The sequence below is a fragment of the Myotis brandtii genome, unplaced genomic scaffold (genome assembly GCF_000412655.1).
Source record: "Myotis brandtii unplaced genomic scaffold, ASM41265v1 scaffold131, whole genome shotgun sequence".
NCBI lineage: Eukaryota > Metazoa > Chordata > Mammalia > Chiroptera > Vespertilionidae > Myotis > Myotis brandtii.
Genome location: NW_005354632.1, coordinates 3,722,591 through 3,740,689, shown reverse-complemented (window position 1 = coordinate 3,740,689; position 18,099 = coordinate 3,722,591). Strand labels below are relative to the sequence as shown.

The following is an 18,099-nucleotide window of genomic DNA, read 5'->3' as shown; positions in this document are numbered from 1 at the left end:
TAACGAAAGGGAATATTGTACATCAACTCATTCCATTTACTTTGTTATAATTTTAGTAATATATCAATGGAAAATATTACGGACTCAATGTGTCATGAAATTGCTCTTAAGAATCCAGCAGATAGCCCTAGCCCGTTTGGCTCAGTGGATAAAGCATTGGCCTGTGGACCAAAGGATCCCGGGTTCAATTCCGGTCAAGGGCACGTACCCGTTGGTTGCAGACTTCTCCCGGGCCCGGGCCCTGGTCAGGGCTCATGCAGGAGACAACCAATTGATGTGTTTCTCTTACATTGATGTTTTTCTCTGTCTTTCCCTCTTTCGCTCTCCCTGAAAATCGATGGAAAAATACCCTCAGGTGAGGATTAACAAACAAACAAAAAAAGAATCCAGCAGATAAATCAGAAAGTTCTGTCCTTCCATAGGTTTGTCTGCATTTAATTCTTTCATGTTTACATGAAGTTTTACTTGTACACAATGGGCAACTTACATAATAGGAAATATTTGAAAATATGTATCATATGAGTAATTGCTATTTTCTTGACTTCCTATGATTTTAACTTATGTAAAAGTGTTTGGATCAATATTTATCGATGGCTAATATATTCATTTACTCTAGAAATCAGATTGATATAAGGGATTTGACTTGATGCTGTCGGTGAGCTGGTTAAAGCAGTCTCTTATCTTTGTTTCTAATGCAGGATCTTGAAGTTCACAGAACAGGCAGTTAAGAAGGGAAGATGGATATAAATTCGGAGAGGGTAGGAAAGTGTGTAAATCACAAGTATACACTGAAACCATCAGTTTTATTACCTCTGACCTTGATGGTAAGATTGTCCTACAAAACCCCAGGCCCTTCATCACACAGACGTAGTCCAAAGGTTGGAGAAGCTGAAGGATGATCCAGGGAAAGATTGGGAAGTTGCAGGCCCGGCTGCAATGAACTGGTGAACCAACAGATGACAACATATATGGGCTACAAAATAGACACCTCACATCCGCCCTCTAAACTTGCTCAAGAATCTCTTGCGGCTCACTCTTACTAGAATATTCAAGGAAGAGAATTTTGGAAAGTATAGTTCAGTCTAACCAAATCGACATGTTATGAACCACCACAACTATCCTGTCAAATGTTAACCTGAATGAGTAAAACTTAAAGCAAAAATTCTAGTCCTAAGAAGTCAATGAAAGCATTTAGTAAAACATGGAGAACAGAAAAGCAACAGGTTGGAAAAGAAATGTCTAGGCTGGCATTGAAAGGAAGTTAGGATTGGAATCCAGCAAGGTGGCGCAGCAGCTGATTGTAGAGAAGCCACTGGAGGAGAGTAACATTTTTTCAACTCAATAAGTTAAGAGTGAAACATAAATAGGAATTATATTTGAGTCCCTAAATTCTATGCTTAGAAGTTAGATTTTGTTCTGAGGACAGGGAAGCCAATGAAAGTCTCCAGCAGGGAAATGATGACTAGATTCTTGTTTCAGAACAATCAGTACCAACTAGAGGGCGGTTTAGAAAGAGGATGTTGGCTCATTCTAACTAAAAGACATTGAAGACCTCAACTATAGGCCTTAGCAATGTGGATGGAAAGAGGAATTAGTGAGAAATACTAGAGGCAACATTAGTAGGACTTGAGCAGGGAGACTATGGGAGAAGGAATGAATTAAGTTGAGTCACGGTTTACTTGCTTGAGAGAAGAAAAGGAGGCACTGTTTACTGTGATTTGGAATATAGGAGGACGTCTGTTTCAGAAAAGAAAATAGGGCTAAGTATAGAGCCACGAAAGAACATGTGTTAGAGGAAATGCAGAGAAAGAGGATTCTGCAAAAGAGGGAGTCATTGGAGGAAAACCAGGAGAGGGTAGGGCCATGAAGTCAACAGACTGGAGAGTTTCATATAGGAAGAGCCAATTTCTCCAGGAGGTTAAGAGGATTGAAAGTGCCCAGAGCCCAGCCGCCGGCGTTGCTCAGTGGTTAAGCATCAACCAATGAACCTGGAGATTGCAGTTTGATTCTGGTCAGGGCACGTGCCTGATTGCAGGCTAGATTCCCAGTGTGGGACGTGCAGGATGCAGCCGATCAATGATTCTCATCATTGATGTTTCAGTCTCTCTCCCTCTCCCTTCCTCTCTGAAATCATTGCCCATAGAGGTAATAGCTTGGAGTCTTTGGTGGCCCTCCTTAGAGTAGCTTTGGTTGAATGGCAGGGACAGAAGATAGGTGATAGTGGTGTTGGAGGATTAGAAGGCAGTGGGGAAATAGATCTATGTAGCATAATATCCAGAGCACTACTCACCCCAGTAGACAGTAACTAAAGGGAGCCATAGGTGGGCTCAGAGGAATGTTGGAAGCTGAGACAGGCTGGAACAAATAATAGCTGTGAAGAAAAGGCCATAGAAGGAAAGTCTGAAAAGATTGCAGAGGGATGATAGAAGTCAAGTCCCTGAGTGGGAAGCGATACTCAGATGACAAGTGGAGGAATTGGCCTTCAACAGAAGGTGGACTTCTTCCACTGAAACTAGCAAGGTAAGGGTGGACCTTGAAAGAATGAAGCTTTTCAGTGAGGAAACAGGAAACTCATTCAGCAGTCATTTAGGAAAAGCCCACAGTGTCAGGCACTGCTCAGAACTAGGGTTAGTAGGACAAGTATAGTTTTTGTCCACTGATCTTACAGTGTAGGCATTGAACAATATGTGTTCCTAATGTTAAAGCTGGGGCGGGGGTGGGGGAGGTGTGAAAGGAGCTCCATAAGTGAACTTACTGTGGTGTAGGAGATCGTGAAAGGCCGCCTGAGTGATCATCCCCGTTTCTCATGTGGAATCTGCAGCACTAAAGGATCCACTACCTGGCCCTCACCAGTCCTATCTCTTGCCTGAGCCCAAATGTGATATTGTTACTCCTTTTCAGCAGTCTCTCCATTGCCTTTAAGGTCAAGTTTGTTTCGGCTCCTCCCTCGCATAGTCTTGCCCTCCAGCCTTTCTTTCCTCTCCCATTCCCCATCCCCACCCCACCCTCATACCCCACAGCATCCATGATGGGGGAATATTTGCATTTCCCTGAACGTGACAGGCTGTCCCTCTGCCTAGAATGCGCTTCCTCCTAGAAAATGTGACTCCTCTTTCAAGATGCAATTCAAACATCATCTCCACAATGCTTTTCTTAACACCCACTCTCCCTCCTCACTGGGTAACCTGAGCCCTTTCTCTTTTGGATTCCACTTCACACTGTAGAGATGCCCAACATTGCATCTAAAGCACTCATTATGCTTACGTACTCCAGAACATAGCGCTGTGTTTGGGTCGTAGTAGGTGCTCAGTAAATGTCTGATTAATTCATGAATCCTCTAAATACTGAGTTGCTGCTGTCTCCTCCTCTGGCTCCTCTTCCTCCTCCTGCCCTTTGGTGACATCTTTGATCACAGTCATTGATGTTATCTTCCTCTCCTAAATGCCTCTCAGATGAATTTATATCGCTTCATCGCTCTACTGCTGGTCCAAGCTATTATCCCTCAACTGGGTCATGGCAGTAACCTCTCAGCCGGGCTTTCCTATGTGTTCTGACTGCTTTCCAACCTGCTCTCCTTTATTTTCAGGGGTTCTTTCAGACTGCAGGTTTGATTGTGTCACCCTTGTTTAAATGCCTTTAGTATAGATAAACCCGCTTCTCTTAAAATGAAGACAGAAGCTCTGAGGGAACTGGCTCCGCCTCCCTCTTCAGCTTCATCCCCTCCAGCTCCACATCTCACACAGCCTGCATTATGCTTGAAAAGCTGCCCTCACATACGTTTGTTTGTTTGTTTGTTGTTTGCTTGGACTTTCTATCCACCTTTTTGACACAGGGCTTTTGAATTTTAACATTCAGTTCCCTGTGATCTTCTCCCCCGACCCCCCCCAGCTCTTGGTCTAGTGAAACTCCAACTCACACCTCAGATTTGGCTTGAGTTTCTCCAGGAAGCCCGCCCAGGTTCCTTGTGTCACAGGCATACACAGCCGGAGGGGCCTTCACAGCCCATGGGATTGCTACCATTCCTCTGGTCACAGCCTCCTAGTCTGAGAGTTCCATGAAGGCAGGAAAGGCCGTTTTTTGCTCACCACGGTATCCTCAGAACTTAGGCTCATACATGGCACAAAATAATTGTTCACTGCGGAGTGGATGAAAAAATGAATTCTCTCAGCCACTGAGATTCAAAAACTTGGCGTAGTCATTGACTCATCCTGCTGTTTCATTCCCGGATCCATGTCCCAAGTCTATAACTTCCCATCTTATAGCAGGTTTCCAGTGGGTTCTGCTCGTGCCTTTATTAAATACCTAAAATACTGCTCAACTCTCCTGGCTTATTTCCTCCTCTCTTCCTCTTCCCACACTTTATCCTGTGTGATGTGGTAGAACCTTCCTTAAAGGCCATGTTTATTATATCCCAATTCAAAAACCGTTCATGGTTGCTTATTAACACTTAATATTTCTTGCTTGGATGGAAAGACCTCCACAATCTGGCTGAAGTCCACCTTTGGAACTGTTTCTTACTTCCCACCTATTACAAATGCCCCACCCTTAACCCACACTGATATCTCAGAAATCCATCACTGGGCCTGAGGCACTCCTCACACTGTTTCTCCCTCCTCCCTCCATTCAAACCCCACCTGTGCCCCAGGCCCAGCCCCAAGTGTGGGCATATAGCCTAGCGCCCGTGGTTGGCAAACTGCGGTTCACGAGCCACATGCGGCTCTTTGGCCCCTTGAGTGTGGCTCTTCCACAAAATACCACGTGCGGGCGCGGGTACAGTGCAATTGAAACTTTGTGGCCCATGCGCAGAAGTCAGTTTTCGGCCTGGGAAAGTCTATTTTGAAGAAGTACTGTTGATATTTGGCTCTGTTGACTAATGAGTTTGCCGACCACTGGCCCTAGCCTGACTCCCAGCTCTGTTAGCTCCTCCCTCATTGAGTTCCCCTGCCCTTTGGCTTCCCAGGCCTCGCTGCCTGGCCACATCTGTCCTGTCCTCTGGTTCTCACCCTACTTGCCTGCTCCTTGCACAGGCCTTCCGATCACCCATGCTCTCTAAAGACATCCTCTCATTTACTCGAGAGCATGGCATTCTGCTGCTTTTAATCATGGCCCTTAACTCGCCCCAGGATGATCCCTTCACCCATTTAGCACATGTTCCAATCAGATGGTAGCTCCATGAGGAACTTCTCTGCCTTGCTCTCAGAATTACCCACCACACCCAGCCCACTGTACGACCCATCATAATTACTTAGTATATTTATTGATGCTGTTTTATGAATGGATGTTTATAAATGATTTGCCTTCTCTTTGAAGGGCTCTCCGTGCTCTTAACACACAGTCTGCACAGGGGGCACTTAACTCTAACATGATAGTTCAGTTTCTTTTATTGGTTAGAATAAATGACACAGTGGTCATGTCATACTGCTGTGACCCCCATAGTATCCGCCATGTGGTTGCTCCACGTGTCCTTAATTAGAAATAAACTTGTCTTATCCCTTGTGCTCTGACATTCAAGTGTCCAAAGATACAAAAGAAGTTTTCTGCTTATGGGATAAAAAATACAGTGTTGGCCTCAAAGAGGAAGTCTGTCCTCAGGTTTAGTTGATTTGCAAGACCAAGCTTGACAGTGGCAGTCATTATTTCGTCATTTCTGAAAAAATAGGAGTAGCCACGGAAGCAAAAGTTCAGTTTTAGACGGGGCATTTCGTGACTGGACTTTTCCTTTCAAGGTAAATGCGTTTATCCCAAGTTTTTATTCTACACAGAATAATTGCTCACCAAAGAAAAATGTCCTCTCATTGTTAATGGTTTCTATCATTTCTTTTTCTTTCCAACTTTATTTGTTGGGGGAAGGGTTATATTTGAATGTTTGCATTGAGTTGGTTAATTTAATGGCAATCTGGAAGATTCTGATGCCTGACAAAATGTGAAAAGGTATGTATGGCATCGTTTCTATTTTCATTCATGCTTCTGTGAATATGTGAGTGTTTTTAAAGGGACATGTGTTTGTTTCTTTTCTCAACCTGGATCTGTAAGTGACTGTGGCCCTGTGGTTTTGTGTGATGTTTGGTCTTTCAGGGTCGGATGGCCCATCTTTTTGTCCAGGTGGCTGTGGTAACATTTCTTTGGGGCAGTTGCAGATTCAGAGCCACTGATGTAAAGGTTAAGATTGTACAGAAACTTGCCATGCTCTTCTCTTCCTTTCCCAGGGGTAAGGTCTAGTATAAGTTCATAGGATTAGTTCCTACTCTGTTTACTGAGCATAAACATGTATTTCAATATATTTAAAATGCTATCTAAATATTTTATCGTGCTTGACAAAGAACATCATTGACTTTTAATGAAAACAGGAACAAAAAAAGTGCTAAGAAGATAGTTTCCACTGCTGATTCTGCTGTTTGTGGAAAGCATCCGGTTCTCCCAGCTCAGAGTTCTCTCACCCAGTTTCCCTGTGGCCTTTCTCACTGTTCTACATGCACGATCTAAAAACATCTGGTCGGATTGTGAGGTACTTGATAGAATGTTGCTGTTGCTACTCGTCCCTGGCAGTGAGGTCCTGCTTCCAACCCTCCCCCATGCCCCAGACCTTGGAAATGGATTCACTTTTGAGAGCTGAACAAATAACTAGTGGCATTTGTTGTCTAAATTACCTTAAAACACAATAGATATACCAAAGCCAAAAATACTTAGCATGGGTTTACTTAAATATGAAATAAAATTGTGGCCTCCTAGAACTGTTTTATGATAAAATAATAACATGTAAATAATAAACAGGGAACTGGTTAAACAAGCTATAATACACAGCTGTAACAGAAAGATCTATCACCATGAAAAATACTTAGAGAAAGTTTGTAGTGGCATGGGAGAATGTCTATGATAAAAAGCTTAGTTTGTGGGTGTATTTTTAAAGGATATATGAAGAAATATCTCAACTAGCCTTTTAAAACATGCATGGCAAACACTCTGATCTCACTTATAGTGGGATCTTTAAAAATCAAACTCATAGACACAGAGAACAGATACCAGAGACAGAAGGGGGTGTGGGGAAAATTGGTGAAGATGGTCAAAGATACAGACTTCCAGTTATAAGATAAATAAGATCTGGGAACAGCATGGTGATTATCTTAAATAATAAAAGGCTAATATGCAAATCGACCGAATGGTGGAATGACCGGTTGCTATGATGCGCACTGACCACTAGTGGGCAGACACAAGGCAGGAGCCAGGCTTACGGCTGGTGAGCGCAACAGTGGTGGCAGGAGCCTCTCCTGCCTCCACAGCAGTGCTAAGGATGTCCGGGGGAGTGGGCCAAAGCCCTCAGTCGGATATCCCCCGAGGGCTCCCGGACTGTGAGGGGGCATAGACCAGGCTGAGGGACCAACCCTCCTCCCCCGCCCCGAGTGCACAAATCTTGTGCACCAGACCTCTAGTAGTTAATAATACTGTATTGCACATTTTAAAATTGCTAAGAGAGTAGATCTTAAACATTTTTATCATAAAAAAAAAGTGTAACTGTGAGATGATGGATGTTAACTAAAGTCATTGTAATCATTTTGCAATATATATGTATATCAAGTCATTAATTGGTATACCTTAAACTAATACAATGATATTTCAATTATATCTCAATAAAACTGGAAAAAAGTGAAAAACTACATTTAGAGTTTATGCAATACAAAAAAAAAGGAAATACCCTAAAATATTAAACTATGGGTAGTAAGAGTTTAGATGACTTCTGCTTTTTGGTGCTTTATACTTTTTGGTACAAATACATAAAAAATAGAGGGAAAATATAGAAAGCTTGATATATAACAAATAGAACCATAGCCTAGATGAGAATGTTTTCACTCGAAAAGACGATATGTGAACAGAAGTGTCTGATAGAACCTAGAGGAAGGACCTCCAGCAACAAAAATTTGTAAAAGTTCACTCAATACTGCATGGGAGAGGGAGGCAGATGCATCAGACCTAGATGATAATCAGTTGAAAATATCCTTTCATCTCCCATCCTACTTCAATTCAATGCTTACCAAGCAAAATTATGGTTTTTATTGGCTTTCTTACATGTTCTGATACAGTGCTGCTCATTATACCAACATGCTCCTTATTTCAGTTTATACGTCACTCTCCTCTGAGTTGGTTGGTGGAAGTTCTTGTGTAACCAGTCAATTCTAGGTGCCCTGATAAGATCAAATTCCTGGACTTGCAAAGCTGAGGACTGACTGCGAAGCTGTGGCAACCACACCACATAAAGTCTGTGATCACTGACCTCACTAGAACACTCGTCACGACCTGCCTCTCCTTGTTACTGCTCCTATGTCGAGGTCCCGGTTGACCCGTCCACTGCCTCTTCTTTCCAGGCTCTCTCAGAGGTTCCTTCTTTATTTCAGGGGAAGACAGAATGGGAGGAGGTCAATCCAAAAACGATCCCAACACTGGTAAGTTCAGGACAGAAACCATTACCTGCCTCACTGCCTGGTTAAGTGAACTGGAATAATTGGAAGGTGCGCTGGAGGGCTGTAATGGGACAACGTTTCTGAGGTTGGAAGGATCAGAATTCACCATGATGCAGTCACACCGGGGAGAGTGAAACGGGGAACCAGAGAGAACTGTCTGATCCTCTAGATTTGAGTACAGGGTGTCTCTCTGCTTGGGATTAGACCAGCTGGGTAGTTTGTGGGAATCTAGTTGACTTCCCTCACTACCCACCCCATTTGTGGTGTAGGGATTGGGAAAACTCACCGTGGCTGCCTTTGGCTTCACTGCAAACAAATGAAAAAAAAAAAAAGGCAGTGGGTGCCAAGGACCTTGGGAAACACTAGTTCTAGGATTCTCTGCTTAAATCTGGGAAACATAGGAGGTTTTTGTTTATCAAAGGGAGCTATGGGTTTATCTAAGGGACATACGCTAGGCTTTTCTTTCATTTGTGTAGCTGATGGTTTTTTAAGTTCCAGTTCTAATTTCCATGTTAAAGCACTCAGGACCTAAGGCAGGATGTTCTCTCCGTTTGCGGAGTTGTAGTCCCTGTCATTAATCTCCACGGGTTACTTGGGTAGGGCGGGGCACCTGGGGGCATGTAAGCCTAGGTGAGGATAAGTGGCAGATACATTAACCCCCTTCATGTTCTCTCATTGACAAAGGAATCCACACCACAACAGCTCCAAGAATTACCCCTGCACCCTGCCCTTCCGAGTAAGTGAGCATTCTCCCACCCACTTCCTCTTATACTACATGGCGCTTGATTTTGTGTTGACAGCTTTGCGTTATGGGCTTGGGACGGGACATCTGAGGAGAAGGGGCCAGAGACAATAGAAAAACTAAATCCATTTTTTATCCTCTTACCTAGGGCCCCCCCCCCAAGCCTCAAGAGATCCGTGAATCCTTTAAGTTTATAAATAAAATTTGTTATGTGGGGCCACCTATGAACATTTTTTAAAATTACAGTTGACATAGCATATTCTGTTAGTTTTAGGTGTACAACATAATGATTCGACATGTGTATAACTTATAACATATCCTGTCAATCCCCCCTCCCGTCTGGTAACTCGATTTTTTCTCTGTATCTATGAGTTTGTTTTTGTTTTATTTTGCTTTTTAGATTCCACATATAAGTGAAATCATATGCTATTTTTTTCTCTCTGATTTATTTCACTTAGCATAATACCTTCTAGATTCATCCATGTTGTCACAAATGGCAAGATTTCATTCTTTTTTATGGCTAATATTCCAAGATATATATCACATCTTCTTTATTCGTTTGTCTGTTGATGGACACTTAGGTTGTTTCCATATCTTGGCTATTGTAAATAATGCTGCAGTGAACATAGGGGTACATATGTCTTTATAATTAGTGTTTTGGATTCCTTCAAATTCTACCTAAAAGTAGAATCACTGGGTCATAAGGCAATTCCATTTTTTATTTCTTTAGGAACCTCCATACTGTTTTACATATGGCTGCACCAATTTACAACCCCACCAACAGTGCACGAGAGTTCCCTTTTCTCCACATCCTCGCCAACACTTATTTATTGATTTATTGATGATAGCCATTCTGACAGGTGTGAGGTGATATATCAGTGTGGTTTTAATTTGCATTTCCCTGGTGTTGAGTATACTTTCATGTCTATTGGCCACCTGTATGTCCTCTTTGGAGAAATGTCTACTCAGGTCCTCTGCCCATTTTTTATCGGTTTATTTTCTTGGTGTTGTTATATGAGTTGCTTATATATTTTGGATATTATTGAATGTATCATTGGCAAATATCTTCTTCCATTCAGAATGTTGTCTTTTTGCTTTTATTTTTGATGGTTTCCTTCACTGTGCAAAAACTTTTTAGTTTGATGTGTCTGGTTTTGCTGTTGTTGTTGTTTCCCTTGCCCAAGAAGAAATATACAAAAAGGTATAATTATCAAGAGCAATGTCAGAGATTTTATTGCCTATGTTTTCTTTTAGGAGTTTTATGATTTCAGGTCTTACTTTTAAGTATTTAATCCATTTTTTGTTTATTATTGTATATGGTGGTCCAGTTTCATTCTTTTGCATGTGTCTGTCCAGTTTTCCTAACACTGTTTATTGAAGAGATTGTCTTTACCCAACCGTATATTCTTTCATCCTTTGTCAGAGATTAATTGATCACATAGGCATTGTTTGGTCCGCACCGAAAGGAGGCGGGCCAAAGATGTTGTGAGGGTTTAAGAAATTTTATTACATTCTCTCGCAGCTGGCTGAGACCAGTGTGTCAGCGTCAGCCCCGAGGGGGTGGTTATGTTCTCTTATATATGGTAGAAGTATGCAAAAATAGGGTCAGGATGTGGGTGCACACGTTGGTCAAGCAGTGGGGAGGGCAGGAGTTGGTCAAGGGAGGAGAGTGCACAGGTCAGTAGGAGGGAGAGGACTTCTTATCTTGCTTCTGCAGGCACCAGCCATCTGCCCCAAGCTATGGGGAAAGGCTTATAATAATACATATTTCAGAAAACATGTCCACGTAGGAGAGATTAGGGGTAGTTCATCCTAACAGGCATGGGCTTATTTCTGGGTACTCTATTCTGCTCCATTGATCTGTGTGTCTCTTTTGATGCTTGTATCATGCTGTTTTAATTACTATAGCCTTGTGGTATAGTTTGATATTAGCGTGATACCTCTAACTTTGTTCTTCTTTCTCAAGATGGCTTTGGCTATTCAGGGTCTTTTATGGTTCCATATAAATTTAAGGATTATTTGTTCTAGTTATGTGAAAAATGCTGCTGATAGTTTTATAGAGATTGCATTAAAACCCGTAGATTGCTTTAGGTAGCATGGGCATTTTAACAATGCTAATGCTTCCTGTACACGAGTACAGTATATATAGCCTTTCATTATTTGTGTCTTCTTCAGTTGCTTGCTTCAATGTCTTATAGTTTTTGAGTACAGGTCTTTTGCCTCCTTAGTTGAAGTTATTCCTAGGTATTTCATTCTTGCTGATGCAATTGTAAATGGGATTGTTTTCTTAATTTCTCTTTCTGATAGTTTGTTATTGATGTATTAAAAATGCAGCCAATTTCTGGTTATTAATTTTGTATCCTGCTATTTACTGAGTTCATTTATTCTAATAGCTTTTGGGTGGACTTTTTAGGGTTCTCTATATGTATAGTATCATGTCATTTGCAAATAAAGACACTTTTGCTTCTTCCTTTCCAATTCAGATGCCTTTTATTTCTTTTTCTTGTCTGATTGTTGTGGCTAGGACTTCCAATGCTATGTTAAATGAAACTGATGAAAGTGGATGTTCTTGTCTTGTTTCTATCTTAGAGAAAAAGCTTTTAGCTTTCTCCATGGAGTATGATGTTAGTTGTGGGTTTGTCATATATGGCCTTTATGATGTTGAACTATGTTCCCTCTATCCTCACTTTGCTAAGAGTATTTATCATAAATGGATGTTGGATTTTGTCCAATGCTTTTTCTGCATCTATCTGATATAATCGTATGTGTTTTTTTTTCATTTTGTTTCTGTGGTGTGTTACATTAATTAATTTGTGTATATTGAACCAGCCTTGCATCCCAGGAATAAATCCCACTTGACCATAATATATGATCTTTTTAATGTATTGCTGAATTCGGTTTACTAATATTTTGTTGAGGATTTTTACATCTTTGTTCATGGCCTATAGTATAGTTTTCTTTTCTTTTTTTTTGGGGGGGGGGCGGGGGAGGTAGTGTCTTTGTCTGGTTTTGGTACCAGGGTAATGGTGGCCTTATAAAATGAGTTTGGGAGCTTTTTCTCCTCTTCAATTTTTTGGAATAGTTTTAGAACTATGATTATTTTTTGAGGGAAAGAGAGTTCACAGCTTTCATTGAGGCTTTCAAATGGATCTGAAACCCAAAACCAAAAAGTTGAAAAGCAGTAGGAAGCGTGAAAGCTATTTTAGAGGCTTACCATAGAAGGAAAAGGTTACACTCTGATCTTTAGGAAGGGCCTTCAAAAAGCCCAGAAGGTCATCTGCTCCCTCTTTTTGCCACAACAGCAAAGAACTTCATTTGGCCTTAGCCTTTCTTGCTGGAAGTCTACTGACATTGCTGCTGGTGGCCCTTGTCTTCTTCATCATAAAGAGCTACCGAAAATGTGAGTGGCCTCCGAGAGATGGGGCAGCAGTTCTTTCTCTGCTGTTGAGAATAGAATTAGCCTTGAATGGCTAATGGAAAGAAGGGGATAAAACCTGCTCAGCCCACCTTTTCTGCAGACCACAGATTTGAATTCCTCCACTTCTCAGCTGCCCTCCAGACCCTCCACCTTTCCCACCTGCACCACCTCCCTCCCAGCACACCCCTTCACCCAAGACCAAAGGGAGAGGCTTCTAATTCCTCCAGACCCCATTGGTGAGATTTGTCCCCTTTTTTCCTGGCACTTATGGCAGATCACTCAAGTCCCCACGCTCTGGATCCTCACTCAGATTCTCTTGCCAAGGTAAGATGACCACGCTGTTTCCATGACACTGGAGACCTGCTGCCATTGGAATTTCCCTCTATGCTCTATGGCTTATCCACTAAACAGTAGTATTGCTTTCTGGATGCTGGGCAGTGATTCTTTGAAGGGTTCTTCTGGTCTTTTTGGGTCTTCTCTGACTGAAGCTTTCAAGTTGCTTCTGAAGAGACACATTCCTCCAAATTGAACTCGCTCATTCCTCCTCCTTCTTCCTCTGTAGTTGTCATCCAACCCGGAGGAGGCACTTACCTCTGCCAGCATGGCTCTCAAAACCTCAAAAGAAAAGAGAGACGACTTGATTGCAAACCATTCTGCAGACTTGAACTCCGTTATCTATGCTCAGATTAAATTGGCAGACTCATCCTGAGTGTCCAATAAGGCTTGAATCCAGTTCCTCTCACGTCAGCTGCATCTTCATACATCGCTTTTCCTTTATAGAAAATTTGGACCACAATCTGGGTGAAACTGCAGATGGAGTTGTTTGGGTGTGATCTGGCAACCTTGGCTATCAGTTTTGTGACCAGGGTCAGTCTTATTCCTGTATCTCCCACTTGGACTAATAAAATGGAATTCCCCGGAGGACCGAGACTGCCCCCCTTCGTCCTCTTCCAAAGTGTGTGCTACAAGCTCAGTGCACCAAGAGTGTTCACTCAGTGTCACTGATCAACTTGGGAAGAGTCAACCAACCTAACAATCTAACAAGAATTACAAATAAAAGCAAACCCTCTGTGATGTTGGCTCCTTCATCATGTGTCCCTGTTACCTCCAGATATCAGGGCCAAAAGATCTCCAAGTGATGTTAAAGGAAAAGGCACACAGTTGAACACAATTCTGCATATTCTTGATTCATGTGGAAAATACCTGTGTGTGTGTGTGTGTGTGTGTGTGCACACCTGTGTTTGTATACTATATTCAGGGTATCCCAAAAAAACGTATACTCACTTCAATAGCTGATAGCTCAGTTTTGAAAATGAAATATTTTAATGAACACTGCCTTTATAATTATTCAAAGTGTGTATATGCATTTTTTGGGACATCCGATATTTAGTTTTTCCCCAGAAGGAAACACTGTTAACTGGTCTTAGTGATCACCCCTGATAACTGAGGGACTGAGGGGTGCATGGAAGGACATAGGCTTTCCCTTAAATGCCTTTTGTAACTTTTCAAAAAATATATTTGTATTGATTTCAGAGAGGAAGGGAGAGGGAGAGAGAGAGAGAGAAACATCAATGATGAGAGAGATCATTGATTGGCTGCCTCCTGCATGCCCCCCACTGGGGATCGAGTCACAACCTGGGCATGTGTCCTTAACTGGAATTGAACCCGGGACCCTTCCATCCACAGGCTGACGCTCTATCCACTGAGCCAAACCAGCCAGGACCTTTTGTAACTTTTAACATTCTTCCTTTACCTGTTGAGCATCTTCAGGGGCCTGATCCCCAGTGCTCATTTCCCCACCTGAACTCTGAACCAACTGAGAGAGAAGAGGACTCGGCAGACAGAGAACAAAGTACCATCTTTATTACAGAGTCCACACTGGAAAGGACAGCGTGTCCTGGAGCTGCAGACAGTGGGCTTCAGACCAGTGAGCCCTGTGGGGATAGAGCTGCACCGAGGCAGGTCCCTCCCACCCAAACCGGTGCCGGCTAACCCCATGAGCTTCAGGTCGCGTGCTCTTTGTAAGCTGCACCCAAAGATTAAAAAAGAAAGAGGAAGCACAGAGTAGGTACGCCCAGTTCTGCCTCCAGTTTCCCACACTGTGCCTCCAACGGGGCGTCGCTGTGGGGTGTCACCCCAATGGGGCTCAGTGCACAGGGAAGGAAGCAGGAGTGGGGAGTGGGGAGCCTCCTCCACAAACCTCTTTTAAAAATATGTCAAATAATGTTTTTAAAAATCAATGTAAGAAAATTAAAGTTCATAGAGCTGACATAATCTACCCAACGTGTGGCAGAGCAAAATGGAAACCAGATCCTCTGACTTCTGATTCCTGCATCTGGCCTGCACTGCCCGCTGCCCCAGCACGAAGAGGGGCAGAGAAACCAGACAGGTAAGGGGGCAGGCCACATGGGCAGGAGAGCGTGATTTTTCTGAGACAGAGCAGCTGCTCCTGACAGCTGGCTTTTGAGGAGACAGTGGAATTGGGGTTTGATCGAGGGAGCTGACAGGTCCAGGAGAAAGACACGTTAGGGATGCAGGCTTGAGAAGAGGCCTGTGCACAGCAGAGCAGGCAGCCCCACGAGGGCAGCAGAGCGCCACCAGTTCTCCCCCCACAAGGAGGCCTCATTCACTTCCTTTACTTTTTTTAAAGATTAACTTTTTACTTCTCTTTTTAAAAAAATATTTTTATTAATTTCAGAGAGGAAGGGAGGGAGGGAGAGAGGGAGGGAGGGAGGGAGGGAGAGAGAGAGAGAGAGAAACACCAATAATGAGAGAGAATCATTGAATGGCTTCCTCCTGCACGCTGGGATCAAGCCCACAATCGGGGCATGTGCCCTGACCGGGAATCGAACCATGACCTCCTGGCTCATGGGTTGACGCTCAGCCACTGAGCCACACCACCACTGAGCCACGCCGGCTGGGCCTCATTCATTTTCAAAGGTTCCCAAATGCTAGGAGGACATCAAACAATTCTACCCGCCCCGAAGCTAGAAGCCACATCAGCTTCTCGGTTCAGAGCCAGTTCCTTAGCCACGTGTATGTGAAATATCAGATTCATTGTTTTCCCTCTGTTTTCATGAAGCTTCCCATTTTTAACAGCAGAGCTCTGTTTTCAAAGTCTTGTGGGGTTTTTTTTTTGTCTCCCTGTCATGAAGAGTGATGTGCAACTAGCCTTGCTGGAGAGTGAGATGAGTGAGTGAATAACTGACTGTTGATTGGGAATCTTTGCAGGTGAAGGAAGAAACGAGGCCCTGGATTATGGAAGCAGATAAGCCTGTAGGGCCCTCAGGGAGGTAAGTGTAACTCTCCCAAGACATCTAGAGTGGCTTCGTCTTTCGTGGAAGGTGGTTGTCTGCTCTCTTGCCTGCTGTCGTAGGCAGTCCTCACTGAGCCCAGACTGGATTGCTGTTTGTAGTGGCTCCTCTAGTGAGTTCGGTGCATGGCCACAGGGGAGGGATCGGGGCTGGTTTGTGGCTGAGGGATAAGACAGTACTTTGATGTTGGATCTGAGAATCTGGAAGGAAGGGGGACTGGCTGTATGGAAACAGGGAATATGCAGGAATGGGGTGACATCCACACGCCTCCCCTTTTCTTCAGGCTGTTGACTGGCTTTGAGTTCCCTCCCTGTGGAGAGAGGGTTTCTTTCGGATGATGATGAAGGAACTGTGTTCATGGAGGACTTTGGAGAGCCTGGACCTGAAGGTGCAGGGTGTGTGCAGAATCGAGCCAACCTCCCTGTCCTAGCCCTGCTCAGGCCAAAGGGCCACTTGAGGATCCTGAGCACTGAGACTGGCCAGCACCCTATTGGAAGAGACCAGAAGAGCAGGGTTTTTATGAGGACAGCAGAAGCAGTATGGGGAGACCCTGGGAACTCCCTGAAATAGCAGGAGAGACACTACATGGGGAGAGAGGGTGCAGACACGCAGGTGGGAGCTAAAAGAGGTGGGTGCAGACATGCTGGTGGGAGCTAATTTGGTAATTCGGGTGTTAATGACAATATAACCTCACTTGCACCTACAGTGGCTGATGCCTCTGCCTTGACTTGTGTTCCTGATTTGAATGAATATCTCATTTAAGCTTTTGCATTTTGGTTTCTCATTGACCAAAACCAGCATCCATTCAGTCTTCAAAGAGCAGTTTCCCGTACAGTCTTTCACCAAGACTGAAAACCAAGGATCTAGCCTATCTCTCTCCCTTTCTTTGGGTAGGACAGCACATAATATTCATTCAGGAATTAATTGGAATATTATACTTTAAAAGAAACTTCCAGAAATATTTTTCCCGTGACACCCCAGGAGAAGTCATACTTTGGAGTTCAGTCAACACTGGTTTGAAATTTATTGGCTCACAGATAAAATACAAGTGATCTCCTGGGCCCCTGACTGAGGTTCTGCCCCTCCTCTTCGCTTCCAGCCGGCTCAATGCATGAGAACCAAGATCTTGAGGTGTTCTCTGACTAGCCTTGCGCAGGCGTGGCCACTGTTCTTACCTAGCTGTAGATGTGGCTGGTTGTCATGGTGATTCTATTGGAGCATCACTTTGCTTATGAGCTAAATAAATCTTAAGTCACATCTGTCCAGTTTGAGCCAGTTCCTTTGAAGTCTGGACACACGAGGTGGGGCTTCAAAGAGTAGTTTACTTTGTTGGAAACAAAAGGAGAAATGGAGTTGAGATCTACTGCCTACCCAGGCCGAGTGTTTCTTCAGCCAAAGTTACCAACTCTCTCATGAGGGCTTCCTGGGGACTGAACAGCACAGTTTGTTTTCAGGGCTGAAATCAGCTGGTTATTACTTGGAAAGGAAAGGTCCACATAGCCTGCCCTGCATGGAGCTCCTGCTCTCTGGTTAGGAACGGGGAGCCCTAAAGATTGGGTAGTTGAGGGGCACAGAGCTCAGGCAGAAGAGCCAAGGAGGGAACCTACCAGAGGTGTGGCGAACGCAGAAGCAGCTTGCCTGGTTTTCTGGCTTCGAGTTAGGCCTTTACCTGTAATCGCCGGAAGGCAGAAGGCTTCAAGGCCACGCCTCTCATGACCCCGGTCTAGGGTTGAGGCTGGTGGGCCCATCCTCTTCCACTCCTGACCCTTCTCAAGGTGACCTTTCTATGCCCCCTCACCTGGGGGCCCCCTTTGACAGGAGGCATGGCTTCTAGTCCCTCCAGGGGGAACAAAACGTTTCAATCAAGGAGTAAGGCTGCCTCCCAAAGCTTGTGTGCTGGGCAGGCGAGTGGCCGCCCAGTCCTGGAAGCTGTGCTGTGGTTGTCTCAGGGCCTCCCTCCTCCCTGGTCCACACACACCTCCGCTTACGAGGGGGACAGTGCTGTCTCTGTCACATCTCATGGTGCCTTTGTCACCGGGAAGCAGAACCTCCCTGAGCCCCTGGCTGTCTGCATTGGCTTCCAGGGGTCCAGGCAGTAAGAGGAGGTCACATTTACCCATTTGAAAGCTGCTTCTTAATCCCGTTTATTTTCCCTACACTGCCCCCCCCCCC

At 44.0% G+C, this 18,099-nt stretch overlaps 2 protein-coding genes across 7 annotated transcripts in view; one reads left to right on the top strand and one right to left on the bottom strand.

Annotated features, from left to right (window-relative positions):
• The first annotated feature begins 314 nt into the window (after positions 1-314).
• Positions 315-13,687, top strand: LOC102259265 (chromosome unknown open reading frame, human C1orf162). 6 transcript variants are annotated; one of them, XM_014534626.1, is made up of 6 exons: positions 315-422; positions 8,388-8,435; positions 9,138-9,189; positions 12,498-12,595; positions 12,888-12,937; positions 13,176-13,687. In XM_014534626.1, exons 2-6 carry the CDS (start codon positions 8,399-8,401, stop codon positions 13,320-13,322), a joined length of 384 nt encoding a protein of 127 aa, XP_014390112.1. In that variant the 5' UTR covers positions 315-422; positions 8,388-8,398; the 3' UTR covers positions 13,323-13,687. The 6 variants fall into 6 exon arrangements, with proteins under 6 accessions (XP_014390112.1, XP_005860073.1, XP_014390111.1 ...); XM_005860011.2 differs by lacking the exon at positions 315-422 and adding an exon at positions 4,835-5,726; XM_014534625.1 differs by lacking the exon at positions 315-422 and adding an exon at positions 4,835-5,726 and having other exon boundaries at positions 9,132-9,189.
• Positions 13,688-17,177: 3,490 nt separating this feature from the next.
• The window catches only part of ADORA3 (adenosine A3 receptor), a 13,260-nt gene continuing 12,338 nt past the window's right edge, over positions 17,178-18,099 (bottom strand). Inside the window, exon 8 of the mRNA XM_014534666.1 lies at positions 17,178-17,596. Coding sequence (XP_014390152.1) covers positions 17,505-17,596 — 92 coding nt within the window. The 3' untranslated portion in view covers positions 17,178-17,504. The remainder of the gene's footprint in view (positions 17,597-18,099) is intronic.

Excerpts from the sequence above, each read along its gene's own strand:
- LOC102259265 (XM_014534623.1), top strand. The coding sequence starts at position 8,314 with ATGTCGAGGTCCCGGTTGACCCGTCCACTGCCTCTTCTTTCCAGGCTC. Across the intron at positions 8,436-12,497 it reads CAAAAACGATCCCAACACTG|CAAAGAACTTCATTTGGCCT; the intron begins GTAAGTTCAGGA and ends TTGCCACAACAG. Across the intron at positions 12,938-13,175 it reads ACTCAGATTCTCTTGCCAAG|TTGTCATCCAACCCGGAGGA; the intron begins GTAAGATGACCA and ends CTTCCTCTGTAG.